We start from the raw sequence: 12,230 nt of genomic DNA, 5'->3' as shown, positions 1-12,230 counted from the left end.
ATGGAAAATGGTGGTTGGAAAGCTACTCACGAAAGATTGGATTGGGAAGCTAAGAAGCATAAATTCCTTCTGCATCCTATGCAGCACTCAACGGGAATCAACAAAGCATCTACTTTGGACCTGTAGGGAAGTGAGGCTAGTATGGAAGAAATTAAGAGTGGGTCAAAGCTGCAAACCTAAACAAAATGGTGAAGATGCTGATGGGTTTATTTGGCAACGCAAAGAAAATGGATGAAGAGACATTGAGGATCTAGAATATAGTAGGGCAATCCTCTTTTTGCATTTCTGGTCCAATAGGATAGTCCTAATGGGTTAGGAAAGTAAAATAGCCAATCGTAACATCTATACGGTGGTTAGGAGAGAGTTTGGACATCCTTAGGACCCTAAGCCTGCCGTTGTATATATCTCAATTTTGCTTATATTTAATGTATTTCACACTGCATTATTAAAAAAAGGTTTTAAAGGTCAGCTTATTTTATAACATAATATATTTAACCCATCAAGGGCAGCACTATAGAGAATCATAGCCATCTATACGGTGGTTAGGAGAGAGTTTGGACATCCTTAGGACCCTAAGCCTGCAGTTGTATATATCTCAATTTTACTTATATTTAATGTATTTCACACTGCATTATTAAAAAAAGGTTTTAAAGGACAGCTTATAACATAATATATTTAACCCATCAAGGGCAGCACTATAGAGAATCATAGCCTGTAGCAAGGCTTTGAAGGACATGGTTTCTAAACAATTTAGACCATCAAGCACAAGGCCTATGGAGAACCACAGCAACATTTTAAAGGACAATTATAATACAAGAAATCTAGACCATGACATAACAATGAAAAGCCAAGGATCCTAAGGAAACAAATTATCATATAAGAAATCTCAACCATAACATTACAATGAGAACAACAGACTCTTCAAAATAAAGGGCAAAAACTATAGATGGCATAGTTCAAGGACAAGTCTAGAGGAGGAGCAGGACTGGAAAGCTTACCTAGGAAATCACTAAACTTAAGCCTCTCTCCTTCAGAGAATGCAAGACACACAACCTTGGATCATCATTCTGGAGTACTGGATTTCGTCATCTAAGCTCAAAGGAGCACCATGGTGTTAGGTCTCTTGGCAAGATGCTATCTCTTGTCCGCCGCTGAAGATATCCATCCCTTAATCGAATGTGGCACAAGCTTTAGTGGCAAATTGGCAAGAAGTCTTTAAAGATCTTAAAGATCAGCAATTAATATAAAGGCTTCTTATGAAACATCTTAAAGATCAGCAATTTGTCCTTGAAGAAATGTATTCAACTCAATTGGCAAATTGGCAAATAGTACAACGGCCCATTATAGCCAATCACAAAGAAGGAATTAGTGGTTTCAATCAAAGCCTGTCTACTTCAAACTACATCCAAGCAGTCTGGTATAAGTAAACCAGTAAGTTCCCTTATTATTACAAATCAGTTATGACTGATTATCATAATCAAACACAAAGCTCAATCAGTTCTGCCAAAACTCACCAGGAATACACAAAATGTCTGGGTACTGTACTGCCTGCATTATGATTTCACAGTTCAAGTAGCAACAAACATAAGTATTAAGTACTCTTCTGTTCCAGCACAAATCAATACTTTCACCTCTTAGTGCCCGCAATGCAATTTCTTGGAAGTACTCAAATAGACTAGACATAATTGAACATTCCTATTATTGACAATTGCCACACCACATTTATGCAAACATGAGCTTCCTAGACAATATAAAACTTTGCTGCATTACTTTTGCATAAGCTCACCAGCAATACATGGAATACATCTGGGAACTGTACTGCCTGCATTACAAGTATCCAGCTCAAGCAGCAACAATCATATTATAAAGGTACTCTTCTGTTCCATCACCACCTCATGTTGCCAAGTCTGAATAAAACGTCCTGAAATTTGTTTGAACAGATTAGATGTATTTAAACATTCCCACAGTGCCCCCAAATAATGAGGTTTGCTATTATCAGCAGTCTGCACTTTCCCAGACATGGAGCTTCCTAGACCATACAACTCTATCTTTGCTGCACTTGAACACAACTTATGTTGGAAGGCGTTCATGCCAAACAATTCCTAAGCGACAGCACTGGAAGTAGTAGACAAAACTATTGGTGCTTAGAGCAGATATGTTACGAGATCCTTCTATGAATTTAATGTTAACTGATAGCCAACACCATCGGAGTGAACAAAGGAAACTCAAAACATGTGTGACGTAATTTACTCTGGAGAAGAGGAATTCACATAAACCACAAAAAATCTCTCCAATAATTATGTGTGGGTTTTACGTACAGATGATGGAGATAACGAGCTGATGTCATTCATAGCTGCAGCTATCACTGTCCTTGCTCTTTTCCAAGTGACACAACTGCCTCAACTTGGTTGGTACATACCAGATGCGCAACTTTTCATTCCTAATGAACACACCTTCAATATCCCATCCATTCTCTCTGGCCATCTCCACCAAAGGATAATAGCAAGCTTGTCGCCACGCGCCCACATTTTCACCCCGCTCTTTAAACAGTTTCCTCAAATAGTTAGACTTTTCTCGATCCAGACAGTGCAGAGCATAGCAATGTACATAATGTCTCATCTTTGGCTTGTTAATATAACTAGCACCTTTCAGCTTGGCATGACGAAAAACTTGGTTAGTTACCTGCAAAAGAACAAGACAAATCAGGTAAAAGTAAGGTACCTGGAAGATGCAGGATATCTAGACTACTTTTAACCGCAGGTATAATAGCCACAGGCTTTAAAATTCAAAGTGAAAGTTATGTGCTACAATAAGGGGAATGATAGGGATCCAATGTCTTAAACCCCATGGAATAGAAACACAAATGGTAAAGAGTCTTTGAGAATAACACTCGGTCTAAAGACACACACACCCAACCTAAAGAGGTGTTTAGTCCAACAAAAGCATGTGCCAAAAGATACCAGAAGAACCCACACAAAACATTGTTTGCAGGAACTGCAAATAAGCATGCAAAGAGAAACCTGCAGCTCATCTGCAGCCATCCATCACAAACTGCTGCTTATGGAGCAGATGCCAGCACTACAAAATTTCAACTGCGGAAATCCAAACCAAACAACCTTGAAGGTCGTATAGCACATAGGTCTACCAAAGTACAACTGAGAACCTATAAAGAAGTTCATCAACCATAATAAAGGGGCATTACCAGTATATACCTTTGTAGGGCACTTTTCCCCTCTTTCTCTGGAAATTTGTTGGACTTCATCTAAGAACCTTGCACACTGCTCGTAGAGATCGAAGAGGTAATCTAGACCATTCTTCTTCCCCCTGGCAACTTCCCCAGGCTCTGTCACTATGAAGGGATGCTCTCGGGTCCTGTCATCCCCATCCTCACCAGGTTCACGAGACAGCCTTCGTTTCTGCTTCTTTCTCACAAGTTTCCTCCCCTCATTGTCACTGCTTGGTTCTGGTAGGGCCATGAGTCCAGGAGGTCCAAACTTGGCAGGACTTTGTTCTGGCAAAAGATGTTCCTTTGAATTCAGGTTCAAAGGACCAGTCACAGCAAGAGTGTCAGGAAACATTATGCCATTGTCTCCCCTTTGCTCCCTAGACCCTGCGTACAAAAAGCTATTTAACCATGCTTCCTTGTGACATCACAGTTTGACGTACAGCAACCACCATTAGATTATTGTAAATTATTCAAAATTAGCAAATAATCCAACCATGGCATCATCCACTGGGCACAAGAGAGAATTCTGTAGCCAGACAAAATACAAAAATGCTGCATTGAGCAAAAGAGGCTCCACGAGTAGAGATAAGATCCTCCAAGGTTACAGACAACTTAAGAACAGAAGTTACAAGAGGCTCATGTGGCCATGGTACCATCCATGGAAGTTGCAGCCATAACGCTATCATCAGGTTTCTGCTTCTTGCTATTCTTAGAGAGAATTTGCAGACGCTGTCGCTCCAATTCCTCTTCTTGCCGCTTTCTCTCTGCTCGGATGGCTGACTTCATTCCATACCTTTCTCCAACAAGAAGCTCCATCTGGAAACCCTCAATCATGGTCTTGATAACATCATCAATCTCCTGCTCGGTCATGTTCACCAATGTGTTGACAGTAAAACCCATCTCCAAGATCTTGACAATGGTGGTTATGCGCACTCCATAGTCTTTAAAAAGGTCCTCCAGAGATTTGAGCTGCTTGGTGTTGGAAGGGAAAAGAGGAGGAGAGACATCGAGAGGCATGACATCTTTGCGGGGCACCACTCTTTGCTCCCATCGGAACAGACCCCCCGGATACTGTTCAGAATCCAGTTTGACAGACGTTGAGGCAACACCAGCCTAGGTTTACGGGATCTTCTGAAGGTCCTGATCCAAAGCTGCTGCTTTTGCAGTCGTTTGATAAACCATAGAAAGCACTACAGGAAGAGTAGTCTAGCAAGATCTTCCCCCTGCCAAAAACAAACAATTGGAATGTAGTTACCACGTAACATTTCCACATTTTCCAACTGGGGAAAGCATTATCCTCTCTGCACCTAACGGATTGTTACAATTGAGTATGCTAGATACATGAGAACATCACATTCGAACTACGTCCGAAGCAGATAGATACGCCATACTAGGGTTCTCACAATTGCAACCACAGTCACGTCTCTGCAAAATCAACCGAAAGCAAAATTCTACTGTAGACGTGACCCGGGATAAGGCTAGAGCACAGATAAAAACCTAGAGTCCCTCTATTACCTGTAGAAACCATGCATTGGATGTTCTACTTAACCACGAAGATTATCTAGAGGAGAAATGGGTGAAGAAAATTAGCTTAGAAGATGAGAAGAGAGCAGCTGAATACCTCTGTGAACAAGCTGTGGCGGTCTCCTGCAGGCGAAAAGAGAGAATGACCATATGGCGAGGGCTCTGAAACCCGCGTTTCAACGGTTAGGCATCCCATCGACAATGCCAATACCGAAAACGATAAGGAAGCAGGATGAGGACCTCGCCTGTCCTTCGTGGCAAAACCCTAGGGCAGCGGATAAACCGATGGGAGCTCAAAGAACTGACTGACGCAGTCCATTACCCATGAGTCCGGGGGGTGCCTTCATGTAAAGGTCATGCATCCGTCCGTCCATTCATCCTTTCAGAAAAGCTTTTACAAACGAGGACGCGGGAGAGAGAAAGCCACTGAGAGAGAGTGAGGGGGGGAGGAAGGGGGGCGCATGCCTGTCATGGCCTGTGGTGGCCCATCGTTTTCAGTGCAGAGAGGAGATCAACACCAACACAAAGGCTACTACAGCTCATCATTCCCCATCGCCGACCTCGAGGCGATCGCGTGTCTGTATGTGTGCGCGCGTACTTTGTACACCCTCTTTATGGAGTTTTGGAAAGGAAGAGGAGCCAAGGCCCAAAAGGAATTCTCAATCTCTCTTTCGGTAGGGGAATGGCGTCCTGTTTGTATGTGAGCGGCACCACAGCTTTCATCACCACCAAGGCTTTGCACACATAGTGGTTGGTTACTACGCATGAACTTTTATTACTTTTAATAGTAGCCACAAGAGCTATTCTCAACAATAAGAACTAGGCATTCCATGCTTTAGATTCTATTGCAAAGCACCGGTTTTAAGTCAATTCTTCACATCAATATTGATATCAAGTAGGACACTTCATATCCCAAAACATGTTTCAGGCAACATGGGTGAGAAAGGTAGAGAGAGACTAAGAGAAAATATGTAGCTAATTGGAAGTTCGGCTCAAAGTGAAGTGATATTTTTTACCTTACCCCACCACATGACCAAGTACCATGCGCAAGAGGGTCACCTCCAACTCCCTGCCCAACATAGTGTGAGCACCACTAGTGAAGTCTCATCCGCCTAGACTCTCCCCCTATCCATCCATCATGTTGATGGAAGTATTAAACCCCATCTCTTCCACTGCTCCATCCAAACTTAGTCAAAACCCCTCCCATACAAGGGATTATCAAACCTATTGTCCTCACTGCACTTTGGTTTGATAGCTCCAACCACTTTAGTGGTCATGCCACGAATTTGCCCTCAAGAGTTGGCTTACGAGGCAAAGCTACACAATCCTTCCCACATTCTTACTCACGCCCTTCATGCCTTCCATCCCCAACATGCAAGGTGACCGCTTATATCAAAGTTATCTCATTGACAACCAACAACACCAACAACTGCCAAAAGGGATCCTAGCAATACTCTTTCAAAAACTTCCACTCCCCCCCCCCCCCCCCCCCGTCATCACCCACAACCTCGCCCAAGTTCCAATGACCTCCAATTAGCCAAGGAGTCCAAGAAAAAACATTGACATCAATTAAAAGTGTGAACATTGGAGGAGCTCAAGGACAAGCTCTCAACAAGAGCATGATCGCCCCTTCCTATGATGATGAACAAGCTGAGCCCAACATATAGAAATTTTCGCCAAAGCAACAACACTCAAGGAGACCTCGAAGAGGTGCATTCTCTATTCAACTTTTTGATGAAGGACCCTTCCATTGGATAAAGCAATACTAGGCTAGGGCCCTATTCGGCCTTTGTCATGGACCTCACCTCCCTATCAAAGTGCTCAGAGCATGGATTAAGGAGGAACACTGGAACCCCCTAGGTATTAGAGTCATTTACACCTATTACCTCCCAAATGCTAACTTCCTCTTCCTCTTCTAATCACATGAGATGGTAGTAAATGTCATTGTTTACAAGCAATGGATGCCCTAAACTACTTCACTCACCCTATTATGCTAGAACAAAGGTTTTAACCCATTAGGTCCAAAGCCTAGCAAGGTTTATGCTTTAGTTGAGTTTTTGATTTTCTCTAATCAATACTATCCTCTTCTCAATATCATGGCTGCACCAATAGGTAAGGTACTGGGTTAGAGGCCATATTCAAACATTAGCTTGAAGTGGCACTCACAAATCTTAGTTGAAATAGATCTTAGTAAAAAGCTCAAAGAGCTCATTTTTAAAAATTTGGTAGGAGAGAAATCATTAGCAAATAGGAAATAATTTATAAAAACCTCCCAAATTCATGATTTCGATGTCACAAGTAGGGTCATTACGTCAAAGATTATTTAGAAAGGGGCAAGGAGACTGTAGCAAAGCAAGAGCCCATCACAAAAGCTAAAGACAAGAATCAAAAGCAAAAGGAATTTTAGATAGTTTAGTCCAAGAAAGCCAAAGCAAAAAATGGCAATACTAAGCTGAAAGGTAAGGCCACTGCAACATCAATGTCAAAGAGAGGTACACTCTGCTATTCATGAATCTAAATAATGCTAAAGATCTCTTTGCAAAGAAGGTAAGGATTACGCATTGCTCATCATCATGATTCCAATTTGATGTTAGCATTTGACAAAGAAGGATTTGTGGATGGCATGCAAATTTTCTAAGAAATAGGCAATGATGCTAATGACTTTAAGGAGAAGTCAATGGCTATGACCTTAATGTGGCAATGGAAGGTTCAACAAAGGGGGCAATAGAGATTATCTCCCAAGCAAAAGAAAAATCTCTACCCCTAAAACTAAACAAACAAAGGGCAATAGTGAGGCTAGCCAAGGACATAAACACATGTCAAGTCCTTAAGAACTAAGATGTTAGCCATAGATTCCACTCCCTCTTCCAACAATGCTAATAGCAGTAAAAGAAGGATTTCCAAAATCAAGTCTATCCTTAATAACCCCATAGGGGCCAATATGGAGGTAAAAGGGAAGAAACTATACAAATCAGGCAAGAAATGAATTCAATCATAGTATTGACCTACAACTGTAAAGAATTGAGAAACAAGAAGCCATGCTTGTGATCTCCTCCTAGTTAAGGTAAGAAGCAATCCTTCTGAACTACATTTGCCTTCAAGCACAAACTAAAAGTTAATGGTGACTCATTGTATGCTAATCTCTAAGCTCATTTGAAGGACAACACATGGTTCAAAATGAAGCACATGGTAAGAGTTGGTGGCACTGCAATTAGCTTTCATGCAAGAGTACAACCCTTGATCATTGGCACAATGGCACTAGGTTGCAATTAGGCTAGAGAATACTAAAAAAATCGCAAATGTTTCAATATACACTTCGAGGCCAACCAACTCAAGGCCAGAGCTATGGGATTTGATTTAAAAAAGCCCTATGTCCAATCATCCTTGCTATTGGTGACTACAACATGGTGTAGCACATTGAAGATATATGCGAAGGTGAAGGGCAAACTATCACCTAATAATAGAAAGGAAGCATGGTAAAAGTTTAAAGGGGTATCATAGTCTTATAGAACCTAATCTATATTCCACCTTCACTTGGTGTAATAATCATAAGGGGGGTCTACTTAGGAAAGCTGGATTGGATCGTTCACACACACACACACACACGAGAGAGAGAGAGAGAGAGAGAGAGAGAGAGAGAGAGAGAGAGAGAGAGAGAGAGAGAGAGAGAGAGAGAGAGAGAGAGAGAGAGAGAGAGAGAGAGAGATGTTGGGGGTAAAGGCACATGTCCCTAACTACCTGCATTTACCTAGTGTACATTGTACTCACACACCTGCACATTGTAGGTGATAGGTGCCCATTATGGTCACTTTATTCTTTATTCTTTCAATGACTATTAAATAAGGGAAGGCCGGTTGTACATTATGACTATTGGAGTTTCCATATATGGTGTGTCTCTCTCTTGCTCTCTTGCTCCATTTGTTATAGCTCTTGCTTTGCTCTTACTTCCACTTCTGTGCTTCCACTCAAGCTCTACCTTTTAATTGGTATCAAAGCGAGGACTCAAGGATCTTCAGTGAACATTTGCTTCAGCCTATGAAGAAGCTTTAGCTCAAGGTTTCATGGTAGCCCTTGTTTCTTCCTCTCGAGGTATGCATTGAGTTTTCCCTTCTCCCAACTTATTCTAGCTTACTGTTGGCTTGTCAACAAGCTTCCCAAGGCTTAGCTGAGTCTTGTTGAGTACTTATTGAGTTGAAAAGCATCCATACAAAAGTACTTATTGAGTACTTTTGTAGCATGTTCTATATCCATTTTGAGTGGATATAGAACATGCTACAAAAGTTGTGGGCAGTTATGGCAGCTTGATAGCACTTTTGTATTTTGGCAATAACTTTAGTATGTGATATGAAATTCAGGTATTCTATATCTAGAAACAAAGAGTGCAATGAGGGCTACAAATTTGAGCAAAAATTTGATCATATGTAGTTTTCAATTCTCTATTTTACAAAAAACAGAACAGTTCTTGTTTGGACAACAAGCATTTGATTGGCTTATACTCTACTGATGCTTGTGGGGAATGCTTACAATGCTTGTATGATGCATTGATGCTCTAAAAAGGCTTTTGGATTGATTAGAGCTCGATTAACTCAATCATTGAAGTGTTTATTGTTGTAATAACAATTTGGCAACAAGCATGCAATAATGAGTTTCATGCTTTGAATGCCTTTTGATGTACTTGAATTTTTGTCAATTACTTTGAGCTTTCGTGCTTACTCACTTATGAGTATCGAAGCTTCATTGTATACTTATACTCCCATATGTATTTGTGATGTGCTTGGGCTTCCCAGATGCTTTGATGTATGTCTTAAGCTTTGCTTGCTCACTTTACATTCCAAATTCACTTCTGGGAGGAAATGCTTGTTCTTACTTTGTAGAGCTTGGTTCTTTGAGACAATGGAACTCTTAGTTCATGTATATGCTGTGCTATATGCTATTGTACACAATTACCTCTACGTGGGGTTTTGTATGCTTTGGACACTTACACTTATCTCTATTAGTAGTTTGTTAGTAATATATACATGCATATTAGTTATGTACTGATCACCATTGGTCTTTGCTCATTTAGTTGTGCATTTGATCAATCTCTAGTACAGTTGCTCTTGAGATCTTCTACATGTATGAAGTATATGCTTATGGGATGTACGATTTACTAACACTTTGAGTTCATGACAATCTTTGATACCAATGGTCTATGCTCAATCATCATCATTGCTAGTTGCATTCTTTCTATCCCATTTGCTACTCAAATATCCTTGCCAATGGGAGCTTGATTTCTTAGCTATTTGCTCATACTTGAATATTGTTATCTTTATTTTAGCATTATTGTAATTATAATTTTGAGCAGTCTTTTATAGAGCAAACACTTTACTTTGGCATTTTATCAAAGCAAGTGTATCTTAATGTCATTGAAACCACTAAGGGGGGTGCTTATGCATGATGGAAAAATATTTGTGATCTTTATGACTAGTAAAGTCATGCATCTCAATTGTACTGGATGAAGAATCTTGTGGACCTTCACGTGAAGGAGGGTACGGCTATGCCTAATCATTTGAATGAGATTCATTCCAGTTTCAGCCAGCTTGTATCACAAGGCATTCAATTTGTAGATAATATTAATTCATTATTCTTGCTTGTTACACTCCCTTAGTCATGGGACGCCTTTTATACTATTATGAGTGCTCATCCCCATGAAGGTGGTTCTAAATATAGTTATGTATGGTCTACTAACAGAAGAAGTAAACAAAAAGAACATTGATGCAACACACACTTCTCATGCATTGATTGTTAGAAGCAAGAATGGTGGTTACGGCAATAATAACTATGGTAGATACTCACAACCCAACAGGGGCAAGTCTCAATCTCATGGCCAATCTCACAATAAGTCTTGTAGATGTCAATCCTCTTTGACATGTCATTATTGTGGACAATAGGGACATATTAGGCCGTAGTGCCATAAAACGTGCAATGATAGGCGCAATGAGAAAGGCAAGGGGAAAGCACATGATAATGCAAAGTCTGATGGGCCAAGTCTCAATCTCATGGCCAATCTCACAATAAGTACTATAGATGTCAGTCCTATTTGACATGTCATTATTGTGGACAATAGGAACATATTAGGCATAGTGCCATAAAATGTGCAATGAGAAAGGCAAGGGGAAAGGATAGGATAAAGCAAAGTTTGATGATGATCATAGCATTGTCCCTAGAAAGCCCAGTGTGAAGATTGAAGAGATAAATATAATGCAACCTAAGTCCGATGATGACTATAACTTAACTACTTTGTCACTTGATGATATTCAATTGATCAATGCTTCATCTACTTACTCTTAGAATTAGCTACTTGATTTGGAGACTTTTTTCCATATTACCTTGCATCAAGATTGGTTTCATACTACCTATTATAGTATAAAGGTTCTGTGAGATTGGAAAATGACACTACATTGGATATCATTGGCATTAGGAATGTTAGACTGTAGTTTGCTTCAAGTAGCTCTTTTGTTTTGCATAATGTACATCATGAATCAACTTTGACCAAAAGTGTAATCTCTATTAGACAGTTGAGTGATGTAGCATATAATGTCTCCTCTAGTGATTTTGCATGGAAGATTACCCTTGGTCAACCTTGTTTATGCTAAAGGTGCCAAGGCTAGCAACCTCTATCCTTTATGTGTATATGGGTCTATTGACTATGTATTGACTGTGACCAATTTATCACATATATCTTTATGGCATCATCGCCTATACATGTCTTTGAAAGGAATAAAATTACTTACTCATTTGTAGTATCTTCCACCTCTTGATTACTCTCATTTTGATTCATGTGATCATTGTCTTTTTGGCAGGCAAACACATAACACTCATAAAAAGTCTAGCTCTACACGTATGGGTGAGCCTCTAGCTCTTGAGTATTCTAATGTATGTAGTTCCATGCCTTGTCAATTATTAGGTGGTGTGAAGTACTTTGTGACATTTATTGATGATTATTCGTGTAAGGTCTAGGCTTATCCTATTAAGTAGAAATCGAATGTTATGGCTACATTTCAACACTTTGTTACTCTTGTTGAGAGCCACTCTAGGTATAGACTAAAATGCCTAAGGTCTGCTGACAATGTGGTGGTGAATATGACTCTAAGGTATTTGAGCACTTTTGTGATGAACAGGATATTAAGTGACAATTGACCACCCCATACACCCCAACCCATAATGGTATTGTAAAGTACATGAACAATACTATTCAAGAAAAAGTTTGTAGTATGCTTAGTTAAGTAGGCCAACTGCATTACATTTGGGCTTACGCAATTACTACTGCCATGCATCTCATTAATAGATCCCCATGCACTACTCTTGGTTGTTAGGTTATAGAAGAGGTATAGTTTAGAAAACCTCTATCATATACTCATTTGAGGATCTTTGGATATGAGGTTTTTGCCATGTTCCCAAATAACAAGTGCAATAATCGGATATTTGAAGCCTGTCAAAT

General features: G+C 40.1%; 1 protein-coding gene across 2 annotated transcripts; it reads right to left on the bottom strand.

The window, feature by feature from the left end:
* Nucleotides 1-1,744: 1,744 nt before the first annotated feature.
* Nucleotides 1,745-5,453, bottom strand: LFY (floral meristem identity control protein LEAFY). Of its 2 annotated transcripts, XM_087662588.1 has the most exons (5): nt 4,848-5,453; nt 3,880-4,449; nt 3,213-3,610; nt 2,319-2,682; nt 1,745-1,921 (listed from the first exon to the last, which is right to left on the bottom strand). In XM_087662588.1, exons 2-4 carry the CDS (start codon nt 4,241-4,243, stop codon nt 2,344-2,346), a joined length of 1,101 nt encoding a protein of 366 aa, XP_087518714.1. In that variant the 5' UTR covers nt 4,244-4,449; nt 4,848-5,453; the 3' UTR covers nt 1,745-1,921; nt 2,319-2,343. The 2 variants fall into 2 exon arrangements, with proteins under 2 accessions (XP_087518714.1, XP_087518715.1); XM_087662589.1 differs by lacking the exon at nt 4,848-5,453 and adding an exon at nt 4,742-4,831 and having other exon boundaries at nt 1,745-2,682.
* Nucleotides 5,454-12,230: the final 6,777 nt, after the last annotated feature.

The sequence above is a fragment of the Lygodium microphyllum genome, chromosome 22, assembly GCF_053477565.2.
Source record: "Lygodium microphyllum isolate KBCC chromosome 22, Lygodium_microphyllum_v1.1.10, whole genome shotgun sequence".
NCBI lineage: Eukaryota > Viridiplantae > Streptophyta > Polypodiopsida > Schizaeales > Lygodiaceae > Lygodium > Lygodium microphyllum.
Note: the sequence above shows the minus strand (reverse complement) of the source record. Positions and strands in the feature narration are given on the sequence as shown.

Coding starts and splice junctions, on each gene's coding strand:
- LFY (XM_087662588.1), bottom strand. CDS start 4,243: ATGCCTCTCGATGTCTCTCCTCCTCTTTTCCCTTCCAACACCAAGCAG. Junction 3,611..3,879: donor GGCTGCAACTTCCATGGATG/GTACCATGGCCA, acceptor TTTTGTACGCAG/GGTCTAGGGAGCAAAGGGGA. Junction 2,683..3,212: donor GGGAAAAGTGCCCTACAAAG/GTATATACTGGT, acceptor GTTCTTTTGCAG/GTAACTAACCAAGTTTTTCG.